This window comes from Meleagris gallopavo, chromosome 15, assembly GCF_905368555.1.
Source record: "Meleagris gallopavo chromosome 15, MGAL_WU_HG_1.1, whole genome shotgun sequence".
Classification (NCBI taxonomy): Eukaryota; Metazoa; Chordata; class Aves; order Galliformes; family Phasianidae; genus Meleagris; species Meleagris gallopavo.
Window position 1 is genome coordinate 17,385,544 of NC_139418.1, and position 16,746 is coordinate 17,402,289.

General features: G+C 40.3%; 1 protein-coding gene across 3 annotated transcripts in view; it reads left to right on the forward strand.

Annotated features, from left to right (window-relative positions):
- The window catches only part of RBM27 (RNA binding motif protein 27), a 22,536-nt gene extending 6,160 nt beyond the window's left edge, over nucleotides 1-16,376 (forward strand). For 2 of the 3 annotated variants that reach the window (XM_085237077.1, XM_010719219.4), the window contains exons 6-21: nucleotides 286-543; nucleotides 1,058-1,291; nucleotides 2,636-2,770; nucleotides 4,211-4,360; nucleotides 5,911-6,058; nucleotides 6,312-6,465; nucleotides 7,766-8,029; nucleotides 8,144-8,269; nucleotides 9,130-9,252; nucleotides 9,751-9,825; nucleotides 9,932-10,096; nucleotides 10,516-10,620; nucleotides 10,727-10,918; nucleotides 12,283-12,369; nucleotides 12,826-12,936; nucleotides 13,513-16,376. In XM_085237077.1, the coding sequence (XP_085093203.1) occupies nucleotides 286-543; nucleotides 1,058-1,291; nucleotides 2,636-2,770; nucleotides 4,211-4,360; nucleotides 5,911-6,058; nucleotides 6,312-6,465; nucleotides 7,766-8,029; nucleotides 8,144-8,269; nucleotides 9,130-9,252; nucleotides 9,751-9,825; nucleotides 9,932-10,096; nucleotides 10,516-10,620; nucleotides 10,727-10,918; nucleotides 12,283-12,369; nucleotides 12,826-12,936; nucleotides 13,513-13,599 (2,414 nt within the window). In that variant the 3' untranslated portion in view covers nucleotides 13,600-16,376. The remainder of the gene's footprint in view (nucleotides 1-285; nucleotides 544-1,057; nucleotides 1,292-2,635; nucleotides 2,771-4,210; nucleotides 4,361-5,910; nucleotides 6,059-6,311; nucleotides 6,466-7,765; nucleotides 8,030-8,143; nucleotides 8,270-9,129; nucleotides 9,253-9,750; nucleotides 9,826-9,931; nucleotides 10,097-10,515; nucleotides 10,621-10,726; nucleotides 10,919-12,282; nucleotides 12,370-12,825; nucleotides 12,937-13,512) is intronic. The other variant, XM_085237078.1, reaches the window with a different exon arrangement.
- The last annotated feature ends 370 nt before the right edge of the window (nucleotides 16,377-16,746 follow it).

Below are 16,746 nucleotides of genomic sequence, written 5' to 3' on the forward strand. Positions count from 1 at the left end.
AAGCTAAAATCCAAGAAGGTATAAGGAGAAAAAGAAAGAACATTCATTTTGTAAAGAAACCATCTAATTTTCTGATATTTAAAACCTGCCTGCATTATGTTTAGTTGTAGATCCATGGGTAAGACTAATCTTCAAAATAATTTCATGTACAGAGTAATGAATATTTAAGCAAGCGTCTGTGTTGTTGTCTAGGGTTTTTATTTTTTTCTTCTAGAGCTCTGATATACAGAACAAATCATGAGGGCTTACCTGAATTGTTTTGATTTCATTTTGTTTTTTAACCAGAGCACCGTGAGAGATCGAAGTTCAAGAGTGAACGAAATGATGTTGAAGGCACATATAATGCAGTTTCTGCATCTGCCAGTAACTCTACTGAACAGTATTCAGCTGCACAGTCTATTCCCAGTGCTGTTACTGTAATTGCACCTGCGCACCATCTTGAAAACACAACAGAGAGTTGGTCAAATTATTACAACAATCATAGCAATCCCAGTTCATTTGGCAGAAATCCTCCACCTAAGAGAAGGTGTCAAGATTATGATGGTAAGCTATCTGTTTTCTCGTCCCTGAATTCCTGCCTAGTTTTTATTATACTACAATTTCCATTTTTTTCCCAAGTATTCAAGTCAAAATGCAGAAGCCTTTAGAGTACCTTGCATTTAAAAATGCATGTGTGTATGAGCTATATTTAACTGGAGAAAGAGCTGTTCTTGCTGGGAGGAGTTTACTTTTAATTTGGTAGTTGCTGACATACAGATGTTGATCACATTCTGTATATGCCTTGGCAAATAATTCAGCAACAGGTGGTTCTGAAAAAGGTTTCATTGCTCGTGCTTAACATAAAACAGGTGATGCATCTTTATTTTTCCACGGATTTTATGGTGCATAATGTATGTTTGCATGCTTTTATGGAAGATTACTTTGAGGTGTTCTGAAAGTTCATGTGGTAGTGCTAAATCAGTAATTGTGTGTTCTCGTTAGTACAAAATTCCAGCAAAAACTGGGATGATATTGTTTTGGGTTTTTTTCCTGAAAATATAATTTTTCTGTTTTGCAGAGAGAGGATTTTGTGTACTTGGTGATCTTTGTCAATTTGATCATGGAAATGATCCGTTAGTAGTAGATGAAGTTTCCTTGCCAAGTATGATTCCCTTTCCTCCACCACCTCCGGGACTTCCACCCCCCCCTGGTATGCTTCTGCCTCCCATGCCGGGTCCAGCTCGCAGTTTGAGGATCCCAGTTCCACAAGCTCATCCCCAGGCACCGCCTCCTGTTGTGCTTCCTGTACCAAGTAAGTTAAAGCACTTTTCTTTGTTACTCTGTCTTAAAAGTTAAAGTTGTGACTCTTCCTGAAGGAAGATACCTGTAGTTGAAGCAGTGAGTTGCAGTTTCTCTTCTAGCCAAAATTTACTAACCAAAAGATTGCCAAAATAATTTTGAAAACTCAGCCTGTAAAACGTGACGTTTCTTATACTCCAAATTGAATGAGATGAATAGGACAGATTGGGAAGGGAAAAACCTTTCAGATTGTCCCATAACCCAAGTGTTGTTTGGATTGACAACTTTTCTGTTTTCTTATGCAAAAACAGAGAGCTCTAATCTGCTCAAAGTTTTAATAAACGTTGTTGGCACTATACTGCATGCAGTTTCTTAGCACAGGTACCCAATAGATCCATGATCTGTTCAGCTGTGATCTCTGAGGCAGCTCAGCCTTTTCTGTTATCTCACTGTTTTATAATGTAAGTTTTATGAAGAAAAATCTAAGAATATTGAAGGTGTGGTTTTATTGCTCTCTATTCCAGTAACACAGTAGATGTTTTGACAATCATAGCAGCTATGGGATGCAAAATGATTTCTGTATCGGGTTAACACTGAGCAGTTAGTAGGCAGGCTTCTGGAAAACATTTCCAAGTGGTTGTAGGAGGAATAATTAATAAATTAATCTTTGGGAATACGGTTATTTGTGCTAGTGTTATTTTAAAATGATACTTCTGGTGAAATTACATATGGCTGTAATTTTGTGAAAGGCTCCAGTGGATCACTGTTATTTTTAGTATGTTGCATAGTATTATCTCAAGTGTCCTTCCTTGCCAATACAGTAAGTAGGGAGCATATGTGTGCTGCATACAGGGAGAAACAGCTAGACCTTGCCTGTTAACAGCTTTTGCCATGTAGCTTTTGGTTTAGATCTGTAATTTTATGTGTTTTAAACGTTGCTGGTGCAATGTCGTGTTCTGAGTAAGCCTTGATTCTCCATGGCAAGGCTGAGGGAGGAGCTGTTTTAGCTAATGAAGTTCCAGTAATAATAAAGCTCTGGGGAAACAAATTTTATATACATATGTATATGTATAGTGTGTGTTATGTTATATATATATATTATATTATTTATTTTTTTTTTTATTTTATTTTTTTTTTTTTTTTTTAACTTTTAAGCTTACAGCTTGATTCGTTCTGGGACAGAGGGAAAGGTTGTTGTAATCAGAGTAACTTACCTGAGAGGGGCTCCTCATCTACTTAAACTTACTTCTGATGTGGTAGAGCTGTGATTGTTTACAGGGAGTAAATTAACTGCACGGGATTGTTTGCATGTTTTTACTGTGCAGTGTTAGTGATGTGTTCCACGATGTCGTTGTAGGACCACCTTTAACTCAGTCCAGTCTGATAAACAGCCGTGAGCAGCCCGGGACGAGCGCAGTGCCCAGCCTGGCGCCTGTAGGAGCGCGGCTGCCTCCCCCGCTGCCCCAGAACCTCCTGTACACAGTATCAGAACGTAAGCAATTTTTTAGCTTTTCTTAAATGTGCTTGGCATGTAAACGTTACGTTTCTCCAGTCTGTGAGATTTGAAGTTATTACCTCTGTCTTCTTCCATTAAACACAAATCTGAAAAGAGTGCTGCCTTTCCTTGTGGGCAGCGCATCATCTGCTGTTGCTGTGAGGTGGAGCAGCAGTGTTCTGCCACTGCCCGAGGAAAAGTCGTTTGTAGGGAGGTTTTTTTTTATCTCATATTTTCCAAGGAGCAAAACTGTAGCGTAAGGAAGGGATCCCTTCATTTTCAAACTGTCTAGTAGAATATCAGCACGGGAAAGATGCATCTGCTGATCTGTAATTACAAGGCATCAGTGACTTCGGTCCCACTGTGTAATTCTCTTCTCTTAAACTTCTGTAGAGGTTGGATCTCATGTCCTGTTCTTGCACTGGTACACTTACAGCTGATTGTTATCTTGCAATTGCATGAAGAATCCTTGTGCAGGTGGAACTTGTGGTTGAGCTCACACAAGTTCAGTGAAGGTTCTTGGTGGTGTCTGAAGCTGTGCTGACTGCAGAGTCAGCACTGCACGGCAAAACATGAGTGCTGAAGTTCTGAGGCATCTGCTTTAGACTTCATTGCCATCTTAGAATAAGGACATGTAGAGTGTTTTGGGTCCTCTGAATCCCTCTGGATTGGCATCCATTTCTGTTCCAGGATCTGCTGTGTTTCTGTGGAGGTTTTTGTTGGGTTTTATTCATTCAAGTTCTTGTATAGGTTTTCCTTTTTTATTATTTGAAAAATGCATCGTCCTTAATGTACTGTGGACTGGATGAAAACTGTGAGTCAGTTCTGTTATCTTGTCTTCTCACAGTTATCCCTTGTAATTGTGAGTACATCACTAGAGGTAGGCAGCTAATCTCACTCTTATGTGACTTAAGAGAATTCAGTAGGTAAGTATGGGGCAAATTGCATGATTTCTCAGCTTGCTTTGACTGAAATCACTTAACTGCATTCTTCAAAATCAGCTTCTGAAGTAATATGACCTGTTGGGTAGGAAAAAATGAAAATGTCTTTGCATCTTAGGACAAGACATAAGAATAAATACTCAAACTAAATCTTCTGTAATTCCCTTTGGAGCAGTGTCAGGCTTGCTGAAGGTTGTGATAGAGGTACCTCGTTTCTTTTTCAGGCAGTTTGCCATCAGTACTCAGTTATGGAGACTTGCACGCTTTTGACAAACAGTAACAATCATTAAAATAGGAGAATATTCCCAAATATACGTGAGTGTGAAGTTTAATTAAGGGCTTTTATAGCTATTTGTTGTCTGTATGAGCTCTCTTCTCTCTTCAAACAAAAACAGCTGCTTATTCTTGGACACCCAGGCATTTCCTTAAAGGAAGGTTGACCGTGAGTCTTGAGCTCATTTGAGAAACTCTTACATTTCTCTCCTTTTTTTTGTAGATACATATGAGCCAGATGGCTATAACCCTGAAGCTCCTAGTATTACCAGTGCTGGTAGGTCTCAGTATCGGCAGTTCTTTACAAGAGCACAAACGCAGCGTCCAAATCTAATTGGCTTAACATCTGGGGAGATGGATACAAATCCAAGAGGTAGGAAGGCTTTTGTCTCAGAACATCAATGTTTATTTTTACATTTGCCAGGCTCAAAGCAATGTTCTTTCTCACTGATTTAGTATTTCAGAGCAATTTTCAGACATCCAACAATCTGACGTCTCTACTATTTTTTCATTATTATTTATTTATTTATTTTAATTTTTGTGCTAATCTTAAAGTCAAACCAGTCTTATAGGTTAAAAATAACCACTTGCTTGGGAATGTTAGAAGGGTCGTTGTTTTATTATTATTATTATTATTATTGTTACTGTTATTGTTGGATGGGTGGGTTTTTATTCATCTTTAGCCTACAAAGGTACTTTTTGGGTATTGGGCTACTAGAAAGAAGAAAACAAATGGTGCAGGAAGTTGGCTTTAAACAGGAATTTGAAGCTGGATTTGATTTGACAAGGAGGTGTTTAAGAGCCTTGGCTGTTCTGGTGGTCGTGGTGAGGGGAACTATTGTGGCATGTGCTTGTATCTGACAGTCTGACTTCTGTTCAGCCTGGTATTTAAAACGGTTGTTGCAGATAGCATTCCAGTTCTCCTAGCTCATGGAAATCCCAGTCTACACTTCAGTAATTCTGAATCATAAACTGGAGGAGCGTGGATGTAGTTTCCTGATGGTGACGTGTTCTCTCTTAAAAGAAATTTTGTACAAGTTAAAGGTCTTGAAAGAAATTTTTGTGTTTTCAACATAGTTGTCTTTTTTCCTCCTGCTTTCTGCTCATGATCTCTAAGGAAAAAGTTGTTGTATTTCAATATTTGCTGTTACACTTCAGTGTTTCTTACTTACCAGACAAGAAAGGTTTGCTTTTTTTGTTTTGTTTTGTTTTGTTTTCCAGAATTCCCTTCCAGGGATTCACCTTGTATAGAATATTATTAAATATTATTGCAGAAATCATTGTTGCTGTTTCCATCTTAATGAATTTCATAGAATCGTGGTTGGGTTTGTATTCTGGTCCTGTCTAAGAACCCATTCCAGGCGTAAGGAATTGTAAATCTTGGAGGTGGATCTTCAGACCAATCGGTTTGTTGCCTTGTCAAGTGTGTGAAAGGTTTTCCCTAAAATCATCCCCTACTGTAAGAACGAAGCTGTATGCCTGAAAATGCCCAGACTTTTTTCTCATCAGAGTAATCAGCAGAGCTCAGGCACATATAAAAACAATAAGAAATTGATTTACATCTCACGCTTCTCGTTAGGAGTTGAGTATTTTGTATGTGCCAGTGGTGTAACATTCAAACCAAAAGTTGCAGAACCTGTGAGATAAAGCCAAAACTTCATTTCTTCAAGCTGGTACTGATCTTGAAGGTTAAAAGTCTCATCTCTGCTGGCAAGACTGAATGCTTGTATTGCTCACGTGGATTAGCTAGGCTAGTAAGTGATCTCTGAGGTAACTTGGTAAGCAGAACTGACTGACTTAATACTCTTCCTATTTTTCTTTAATGTTTTTAAGCTCAATCCTATTTTGCTGTTTAAATGAGAACTCTTTCAATGTTTTCACTGATGTGTGGTAAATAACACAGGCCTTTTTATTTCCCTCCAGCTGCCAATATTATCATCCAGACCGAACCTCCCATTCCCATTACAAATAATAGCAGCAATGTAACTAGAGTTGTGCTTGAACCAGACAGCAGAAAAAGGTCTCCAAGTAGTTTGGAATGTCCACCGTTGAAGAAACCATGGCTGGGAAAGTAAGAATTAACAGCTGCAGTTGGCTAACTTGGATGCATTCGATTGCTATTAATGCTGTAAAAACAGTAATTCATCGGCCTCTGTAATTCGAGTTGACTGAGTCAGAAAATGTGTTGATTTAATCCGAGACGAAATATTGGGGAGGTTGTTGTTTCTAATCTCTAGAGAAAATTTAAGTATGCATGAACTTGCTACCTTACTTAGGTATGTGCGTGTCTCTCTAAATGACTCTCTTGCACTTGTTTTCTCCAGGCAAGCAAATAATAACCAGAATAAGCCAGGTTTTCTGAAAAAGAATCAGTACACTAACACAAAATTAGAAGTTCGAAAAATTCCACCAGAATTGAACAATATTACACAACTCAACGAGCACTTCAGCAAGTTTGGAACTATTGTAAACATTCAGGTAAAAAACAAACAAACAAAGCCCTCAGTTTTATGTCTGTATGTGGGTATTTTCCCCTAGAGCCTTCCGGATTACTGCAGCTAAACACTGTATGTGAGGAATCTTAGAGGAAGCTAGCAGGAGGAGGTCACCAAATTCAAAAAAGCCTTTTCTTTTCTTTTTGAAGGCCTGTTGTGCCTTTGTTTGCTCCTGTTAAATTTGAAAGATTTAACAGTATCTAAACTATTCTCAGGTTTTTGAGCAGCTTGCATATACTTTTTGAAAAAGATCTTCTAGATTCAGGTTGGATATTTGGAAAAATTTCTTCTCCAGAAGAGTGGTGAGGTGCTGGAACAGGCTGCCCTGGGGGGTGGTGGAGTCACTGTACCTGGGGGTGTTCAGTAATCATCTGCACGTGATTGGGACGTGGTTTAGTGGGGTGATGCTGGTGACAGGTCGATGCTTGGACTAAGTGAACTTGAACATCTTTTCCAACCTTGGTAATTCTATGATTCTATAAAGCTCTGTTTGGTATGGAAGTCCTGCAGTATTTCTTAGGATTTTGGCCAAGGTGCTATGGGAGTTACCATGTTACATCCTAGAAGAGGCTCCCATTCAGTGGTGTCCCTTGGAAAAGCACTGTGTAAACAAAGCACAGTTAGCTACAGAGTTACAGAGTACTGTTTTGTTTTTACAGAAAACAGTGACTTCCTTCAACCTCAGTTCGAGGTCTGAATAAAGACAGATACCTGGCAAGCCTCTGTATTTTTGAGCTCACAATTTTATGCCTTAGTCCAAAGGTTACTTTGGTTCTTTCTTTGGTGCAATCTTGATAATGCATTCTAAAAAACATGCTACCTCAATTATATTGTATTGGGTATGTTTTCATCCCTGTGATGATTAATTTTTAGAGAAAAATACTTTTGTATGACTGTTAGATAAGGTTTCTTTGGGAATATGGTGAACCTTTGCACTGCACATCCTTGGACAAGGAGATCAGAATAAAGAGCTTTGGAGTCAGCACCAGGTCTCCTCAGTTCTATCCCAGTTTACAGTACTTTGAATGTCTGATGATATTTGATGGATAACTTTTTAATTATTTACTCAATTTTTATTGTACTGCATACAGTCTTTGCTGCAATTATGCATAGCATTTGCAAAATGTACTTGATTCCAATTACACAGAGTATTTTGCCTTTATTTTGAGTTGCTAATACCAATACGTGTTCCACTTGTTATTGTGGATTAGCTGTAGCTTGAATACCTGCTGGTTGATATTTTCTTCCTTGAGAAATGTATTCTCATGAACTCTTTCTTTTAGGTTGCTTTCCAGAACGATCCTGAAGCTGCTCTAATTCAGTACTTAACTAATGATGAGGCTAGGAAGGCAATTTCAAGCACAGAGGCAGTTTTAAACAATCGCTTTATAAGGGTGCACTGGCACAGAGAAGGTGAACAGCAGCCCCCACTGCTGCAGCAACAACAGCAGCAGTCACCCTCACAGGCTCTTCATCACCAACTGCACCTCCAGCAGCAAGCCCTGACCCCAGCTCCCGCTGTGACAATGCACAGTAATTTGTCCAAGGTACTTTCATAAACAACCTGCACAGTACCGTAGCTGGTAACAGTTCCTAAGTGACAGCTGCTTTTAGAATGCAGCATGTGTAATCTTTCATTTTTAATATCTCTTGATGCGCAGGCAGTGAACAAACCGCTGGCATCTGGTGCCTATGTCCTCAACAAAGTCCCGGTGAAACGTCGCCTTGGAGCAGCTGGAAATCAGCCTGATCTCAGTCAGACAGGGGCTGTAGTAGAGGACTGTCAGGTATGGTTGTGAAAACTGGCCGTCTTGGTGCTTTCACTTACAGCTGTCATCTGTATGATCTAGTAAATGGAACTAGGAAACGGAGCAGGATTTGCAAGTCCTCGGTTGCCTGCTCCTTGTATCGCTGATGTTCTGTGACGTGATCATTTATTTCTTCCAGTCTTCATTAGCTGCTTTATATAAACCAGGGAGAATGATTTCAGACAGTGTCACCGTTTTAAGCAGCATAACGTATTTTTGACACCGTTTCATTCTAAACAAATGTAGCAGCTTACACGTGCTGTCAGCTTTCTGTTGACTAACCTAATTAGTGTTCCCAGTGATTTTGGTGTTGGCACTATGCTTTAACAACGGTGCTGGAAACTTACAGAATACTTCTGCAAGAGTTCAAGCCTGTACAGTTTAATTAGCACTGATGTCATAAGGCAGCACATGGTCTTGGTCACAAAGAAGTTATTTCATGTAAGAAAGGAAGAATGCAAGTGACAGTTGCTGCCTTATTTCTTTTCTGAATGTTTGATCAGAAAGTGTGTTAGGTTGTGCTACCAAGCTGGGTTAGTTGTGATACAAGAGCTGAGCGTTAGCAGTGTTCCTCATGGGTATCAGGATAGAGAGGCAGTTTTTGGATGAAGACCTAAAGAAATGGTCTTTTGCAGAAAGCGCTGTAGTAATCATTTATGCTGATAGCTCCCAGGTAGGTTGATTGTCAGACTGATGTCTTTCTGCATGTTTTGATTGCATTGCTGTATGTTTTCCCTTTGTAATTCTGGAAGCATACGTTGTTTCACAGAATACATTTGTTTAAAATTACTAGTTTTAACCTATTACATACGGTTGTGTGTGCATTTTTACTGTTTCAGACATTTCCTACTCCTACGAGCCACTCAAAAATGGTTTATAGTTCTTCAAACTTGAAGGCGGCTATGAAGCCTGGTGCAGGATCTAAGCCTCACGACGTACAAGAGGCCCTTAAGAAAAAGCAGGTACTGTGCTGTGTGTTGCTTGATGAGCAGTCAGTGGTTAAAGTACTTTAAAAAGAAAGGATTGATAGACAATTTAAACCTCAAATGTTACTGTGTAGCATTTTGCACACAGGCAATGTAAGCTTTATCATTATGGAACAATGTAGATAATGCACATTGAAGGCTTTTTTTTTTTTTTTTTTTTGAGGGAATGGAGTTCTGGTGGCATTGCTCTGATTTAAATCTCTGCAAATATGAGGAACTTAACTGACAGAGTAGGATGTGTTTCTTCAAGGGGTGCTTGGAGGTGGAACAAAGTTAGTAGAGTACTTCACAGCAGTAAATTGGCAAGATTTCATTGTTATTTTCCAGACCAGATATATTGAATACTTCTGTGGTTTGCAGACTAGTGGTTTTCATTATGGCCCTCACTTCTGTAGCTTGAAAAAGAAAATGTGACATGTGAGTACATATAATGCTAGACTACTTCTTCTGATTGGAAGAGTTTTATTCTCCTAGGAGGCAATGAAACTCCAACAAGACATGAGGAAAAAGAAGCAGGAGATGTTAGAAAAGCAAATAGAATGCCAGAAGGTGAGTTTGGACTGACTTCCGTTAAGCACATTCTGGCTTTGTAGATATGTCTGTTCAGCATTATTCTTGCTGGAATTTATATTGCTGCTCTTTTATTAATATATAGATGTTGATATCCAAGCTGGAGAAAAACAAGGCCATGAAACCAGAAGAGAGAGCAGAAATAATGAAGACGTTAAAAGAACTAGCAGGAAAAATATCTCAGTTAAAGGATGAGTTAAAAACTTCATCTACAACCTCTACGCCATCAAAATTAAAATCCAAGACAGAGGTATGTGTTCTGCAATACCCTTGCACAGCTGTCTTCTGTAACCGTTTCTAATGATGTGTCCTAAAAACACAACCATGTTAGATCAGTATGCTTCCCAGCAGCATTTGGAATTTGACTGGTAACTATGGAGAAGCAAACTATGGTTCTAAGTAACTTGGGTGAGCTACTTACAGCTCATTCAAGATTGTTCCAGTTCTAAAGGATAGAATTCCAGGTCCTTCCAAAAATGAGACTGAGGGAGAGTCATGGAGACAAGCAAAAGCATAATGAATTGAATTTAGAGGGAAGTGTGGCTGTTGTGATCTGTTTGTATCAGTTACATAAATTTACTGCTAAAGAGGGGGAGTAAAGCATTAAAAGTGTGCATTAATGTTCTGCTTTCCACTTCCATTTTTTCTTTCTGTACCTTTTTCTCTAAGGCACAAAAGGAACTTCTGGATGCAGAACTAGACTTCCACAAAAGACTCTCTTCTGGAGAAGACACAACTGAACTGCGGAAAAAGCTAAATCAGCTGCAAGTAGAGGTAAGTATGTCAGGATTTATGCTTTTAGTGTGCTTTGTATATACGAGTTTAAACTCCTTTCAAAGCTTCACTCTTCATTTGCCTTTTTTTTCCTCTTTTTTAACAGGCTGCCCGTTTAGGCATTTTGCCTGCAGGCCGAGGAAAGACGGTTCCAGCCCAAGGGAGAGGACGAGGACGGGGCCGTGGTGGGAGAGGAAGGGGAGTGTTAAATCATATGGTGGTAGACCATCGTCCCAAAGCACTGACAGTTGGAGGATTCATTGAAGAGGAAAAAGATGAATTGCTGCAGCACTTCTCTGTAAGTATTAGGTCACATTAAAAAGAAAAACTGAAGCTGACAGTTAGGGCTGCACTTTCAGTCTCAGATGAAGCGGGTATCTGATACCTTGAGAGTGTGCTTGCAGAGAGAGGCAGGCTAAGAACTCTGTCAGCAGCAGTTTCTTTTCCAAAGTCTTAAAGATGAACAAAAGCCTTCCTTTCTGTAGTATGTACAAATTCATCCTGAATGCATGGAACAAGCTATGAATAAACAGTTTCAAGAGTGTAAATGTAATGCCTTTTATAGCTGCTTTACGTTGGCTGCTTAGTGCATTATTTTAATAGGAAAAGCCAGATGGCTTATTTTTATTCTGCATTGGAATAGTTAAAAACAGATATTAGAAGGCTGAGAAATACCTATCAGCGTATCTGCTTTAACAAGTATTAGCAATTCGTGCACGTTTTTCTCATTTCTCTCTAATTCAGAAAGCAAAACACTGTTGCCTTTTCAATTTCATAAAAGTTAAACTTATTTGGAAACAGCAAATAACTTGGTAGTGGTCAGGGTGAGTTAAGGAGTGTGTTGTTATGTTAGCTCAGTTCTGATGCTAAAGGAAAAAAAACGTTTGGCATTTCCCTCAGTTACACTGCCCAGAACAGCATGTTTGCCTTTGCAGAGCTAGGGGAGTTCTTTTCGTCTGCTCCTCAGGGCCACCTGGGATGATTTTAGGCTGCTTGTGCTGCCTCCATAAGTCCTCTGTATGCCTGTGTTGGGATTTGGGTGGTTTGGCTTTGTTGTTAATTTTTTTTTTCTTTTTTGCTGTTTTTTGTTCTTTGCATGGTTTGTTTTTTGTTTTAATCTGTCATAGCTGTGGACAGTGAAATTTTCATTCTTAAAAAATGGTGTTTAATTTCTAAAAATAAAACCTTATGCTAATCTGGCTATGCCAGACATTTTTTTCTTCATGGTCCCAGGCAAAATTGCGTTGTGTATTTGCAGAACATTCTCAGGGGTGTGTAGCAGTGTTTGATTCCTATCTCCTTTGCAAATAAATGAGCTCTAAAGGACTGGTTTAGCAAGTCTGCAGTAGGCTAGTAGAAAAATAAGTGAAACAGTGAATTATTTGAATTTAATTCAGTTATACACTTATTTCCTTTTTTCCTGCAAAATTAAGTTCCATTTATGAGAATGATTACATCTGAGCTTTTGTCCAGACATACAGACACAGGTGCTGCAGTGCTGCCAGCCAACGCAGCTGAGATTCCTCTCTCTCTCAATTCTGTCCAAAAACTAACAAGGTTTCGGTGCTGCTGTGGACCAAAACGATTCAGTTGTAGCACATGATGATGGCATCTCTGGAGGAGAACATTGCTTTTGTTCCTCATCAATTTTTCTTCTTACAGAAATTTGGAGATATTGAGGATCTCCAAGAAGAAGACTCCCCACTAAGTGTTGTTCTGACCTTTAAATCTCGCTCTGAAGCTGAGAATGTAAGTGACATGATGGATTTGTTTCTCCTCAGTTCAGAATAAGAATTTTTACCTGCCTGTCTGCCTTTTTGTCTTTGAACTTCAGTGGGTTTGGATCCCACTCTTTTGAGCTACATAGTGCAAATGTTTGTTGCTTCTGCATGTAGTGTTGCTAAAGGGGGATGTGCTTCATGCTCAATGTATTAAGGTGGGTTTTCTGCTGATGTGGGTTCAATGTCACAATCAGTTTAGAACTCTGTTAATGCTTTTAGATTGATGGTAGGTGGGCATTATTTAGTAGATTCAGGCTTAAGTGAAGTTGCTCTTGGAGACTGAAGAAGGTGGTGCACGTTTGAGATATTCAGGTACACATCTGCAGTAATTAGTGCTCACTGGGTTTAACTCATTATTGGTGATCTGAAGAATTCTCAATTTGATTTTCCTTTTAAAAACATGTTCATTTAAAATACAATCTAGGCTGCTAACCAGGGATCCAAGTTTAAAGACCGAAGGCTGCAGATATCGTGGTACAAACCTAAGGTACCCTCTGTGTCCACAGAAGTTGAGGAGGAGGAATCTAAGGAAGAGGTAGGAAAACATGTGGGTAAAGTAATAACTCCTTTAGCATAAGAGCTCCTTTAGAATTCAGTTTTCTATTTACAGAATAAGTTTCATTGCAGATGTTTCTGCAAACCAAAACTCCCCCTGGTTTTGATTAGTCCAGAAGGATTTCCATATTAGAAAAAGAAAAAGAAAAGAAAACACCACTGAAAACTTGCATTTGCAAACTGCTAGGATAAGCCTCACATTCTCACATATACAGAGGCTGCTCATCTTTTTATTACGGGGTGCTAATCCTCCACTGAAGGATAAGTTATTAATTCTTAGATTGCAATTATGAGCACTTAAAGGCTTTTAAAGGGTTTTCTGGCCTTGTCATTTCACAGAGTTGTTTTGGAGAGGGTGGGTGGTTGTTCATTCCTGCTTCCTTTGAAGTCTGGCTTCTTTCCCTTTCTTGATGTGAGAGTCCACCACTCTTCCCTTAAGGCTTGTGGAGTGTAATGAGCTGTGTGCACACAGAGTGCAGCTGTGCTGTGTTGTATGACAAGGTCCTACGTTACTGCATGGAACTTTGGTTTCAAACCATGTTTCTTCTTCACCCAGGAGACTGAAACCTCAGATTTGTTTTTGCACGAAGATGATGATGATGAGGATGAAGATGAGGATGAATCCCGTTCTTGGAGAAGATGAAACTTGACGTTAGAAATGTATAACTTTAGGCATATAGTTTAAGCTATATCTTTTAGACATTTATTTAAGAAAGTTGATGAGCCAAAAAAAGCTTTACTTTCTTTTCAAACCACAAGATTTAAAGTGAGCAAAGTTTGTTATAAAAACATTTCAGAGATAGAGCTGTGATGCCAACCTAGCCAAAGGCCCAGTAACTTTTTATAGAAGTACCAAGCTCACCAGGATGGTGATTCTTTTCTATTTAAGAAGGATAAAAAAGAGAGAAAGAAAACAAATATTAGTATACTTTTTCTTGTCCTCTTTTTGTGTCACCCTCTATTACCTTGTTTTGGGTTTTCTATAATGTGATTGATTTGTTAGCTTATAATTGAAAAGATGTTACAGGTTTTATTTAGCAATACTCTAGGCTCGGGGGAAAGACACAAACTTTCATTAAATGTTATGAAAGAAAAAAATGCCTCATTTACTAATTGAAGAAAGGTAGCATTTTATTTCAGATGCAGTCACTTTCTGTAGAAGTTACTAGTGGCTAAACTCCTCAGACATTTAAGGATGTTTGAAAGCCACACAGTTTCAATATTTGCTTTGTGAGAGGGGATGGAACAAGTAATCCAACAGGGTATGGCTGTTTGGCACTGTCCAGTCCACTCCGTTCTGCAACCCTGCTTCACAAAACAGCAGTGACACAGGTTTCAGTTCAGGGTTTACTCACCCATGGTCTCCCTCTGTAGTTCAGTGCAAGGTTCCAGTTTCAGCCGACCGTTCGTTTGCTGCATGTCTGTATCTGTGAGCTTGAACAGAACGAGTTTCAGACTTTCCCCAGAAAGAACTAAATGGGCAACTGCTCACAGCCCTTCGAAACTCCTCTGCCCCTCTGAGTTCTGTTTATATTGCAGCCAAACCCATGAGGTGTTCAGAGCAAAATGCTTCCTGTCCCGCTGCAGCTTTGGAGCGGTGTTGGTTTGCCTTCAGTTCTGTTGGGACACGTTTCAGATGGGCACCATTCCATGCTCAGTTGCCTTATTGCTGTACCATTTCCAAACGCCCCACGCCCACAGGCGGTGTGCGATGGTAGAAATGAGGACAACAAGCTCAGATTCCGAAGCCACGTCTCTTAACTGCTGCCTGGCTTTTGTGGCTCGCCAACATCGGTGCCACCTAGGAAGCATTTTCCTTGGCTGTGCATTTGTACAGTGCACTTCTCAGTACACCTTGATGTGCTTTTCTCTACAAAATAAACTGAATGTCAGTGAAAAATGCTCTCCTCTTTTTAGTTTACCAGAGTATTTGCCAGCAAGTTCCCGACCGAAGAAAATTTAGAGAGACCCCTGAATTGCTGTGGCTCTGGTCTTGGTAACACAGCTGAGCACGCTGTGTTTGCTGCTCCCTGACTGCGTTCCCTTTTTGCTGTGGTGGTGCATTGGAAGTCCAAGCGGTGTCATCTTCATCAGCTGAAGGGAATTCTGCCTTCCAGTGCTCCGCCTCTGCACGCTAAAACCTCTGATGTAATTTGGACATTAACGTTGAGGTGAAATTGCATATGCAAGGAAATGAGGGAAAACGTATCTTAGCTATTCCCAATGTCTCTCCTCTCCTCATCTCTGATGTTGTTCTTATTGTCTGCAGTTCAGTCAGTGTATATGTTGAAATGCCCATTGCAGCAACCGTGTTTGAGTCCTGACAGTTAAAAGTGATAGAGGGAACAAAGGATTTATATATTTTTTTGTACAGAGTTTTTTCTTAAACTGTATAATTTTGTAAATATTTTGCTTTTTTGTGTACTAAAACTACCAGCGTATAGATTTCAATAAGAACTGTTGTATTTTTGTATTTGGAAAATGAAAACTACAGTGAATGAACGAAGCTGTAAGAAAAACTGCAGTAGCCTTTGACGCAGAACGGGGTTCCTTTTCATATGGTTTGGGCTGTGGCAGCGCGGCTGCTGGGCTGGGGTGGCAGGAGGTGAGCGGCTGCGTGGCTCCATTCAGGGGTTTCTGGAGAGCTTCCCATGATTGCTTTGCTTTTCTTACTCTTTTCCTTCGCAGCGCACGTGGGCAGTGATGTCCCAGACGTGATTTCCGAGTGCTGAAGTGATGAAAAAATGAGCTGTGCATCTGAGCTTAGCTTGTGTACGCGCTGGTACCTCACTGCAGTGTGAGTGGTGGGCAGCGACCCCACTGCGGGTGTTTCTGGAGCAGGAAGGGTGTTGTTCCAAAGCGAGCGTTTTGCCCAAGCTCGTGGGGCTCCCTGCGGCTTGGGCTGCGCTGGGCAATACGGAGCTGCTCTGGTCTGGGTGCTTGGTGACATGGCAGCGCTGTGTGCTTCGTTTTACGCTGGTGCGTGCTTTCTGAGGCCCACGAGGCAGCAGTGCAGCCTGCGTGCACCAGGCAGTGCCTGCAGCTGTGTGCAGGAGGCGTTTGCTCTGATGTGAGCTGTGTGTGCTGGGCACGGGGGCACCCGTGGGGAGGGAGAGCTGCACTGCCTGCGCTGTGTGTGAGCTGGGCAGAAAGAACGGCAACCCGGAGCTGGAAGGTTAACGTGGAAACTGTCGCCTGCTTACTGTGAGAATGCACCTCCTTTCTTTTCCTCCTCCTTAACAAAATCATGTGAAAAGGAATGAAGTTCCCTTGGTGTATAGTAAACTTGTACTATAGTTTTTACAAAATTGTGAACTTGTGTAATAGTGTAATAGGAGATATTGTTGAATTTCTAACTGTTTATACATTTAAATTCATATATGTAATGTTTGTTTTATTGATTACAATCTGAATTTCTAAGATGCATGTTGACTTTTTTGCAATAAAGATATGCTATGGGAATGGTTCCAAATGGAGAAAAGAAAAGGAAAACTAAGTTAAATAAATTGGACAGCAGAACCATTCAAAAAAAAAAAAAAAAAAAAAAAAAACACCCAATGATCACAAAAAGAGCGTCATCACTTTGGTGCTGGAGCTGGGTGTGGAGCTGCAGTGTGTGAGCACATGGATCTGCTGTGCTGGGGGCGACAGAATGACAGCATGGCGGGGTTGGAAGGGCTGGAACCCCCAGCTAACATCAGTTCCTCACGTGTCGCACGTCCAGATGGGCCCTGCACATCTCCATGGGAGACTCCACCGCCCCTCTGGGCAGCCTGTGGCAGCGCTCTGT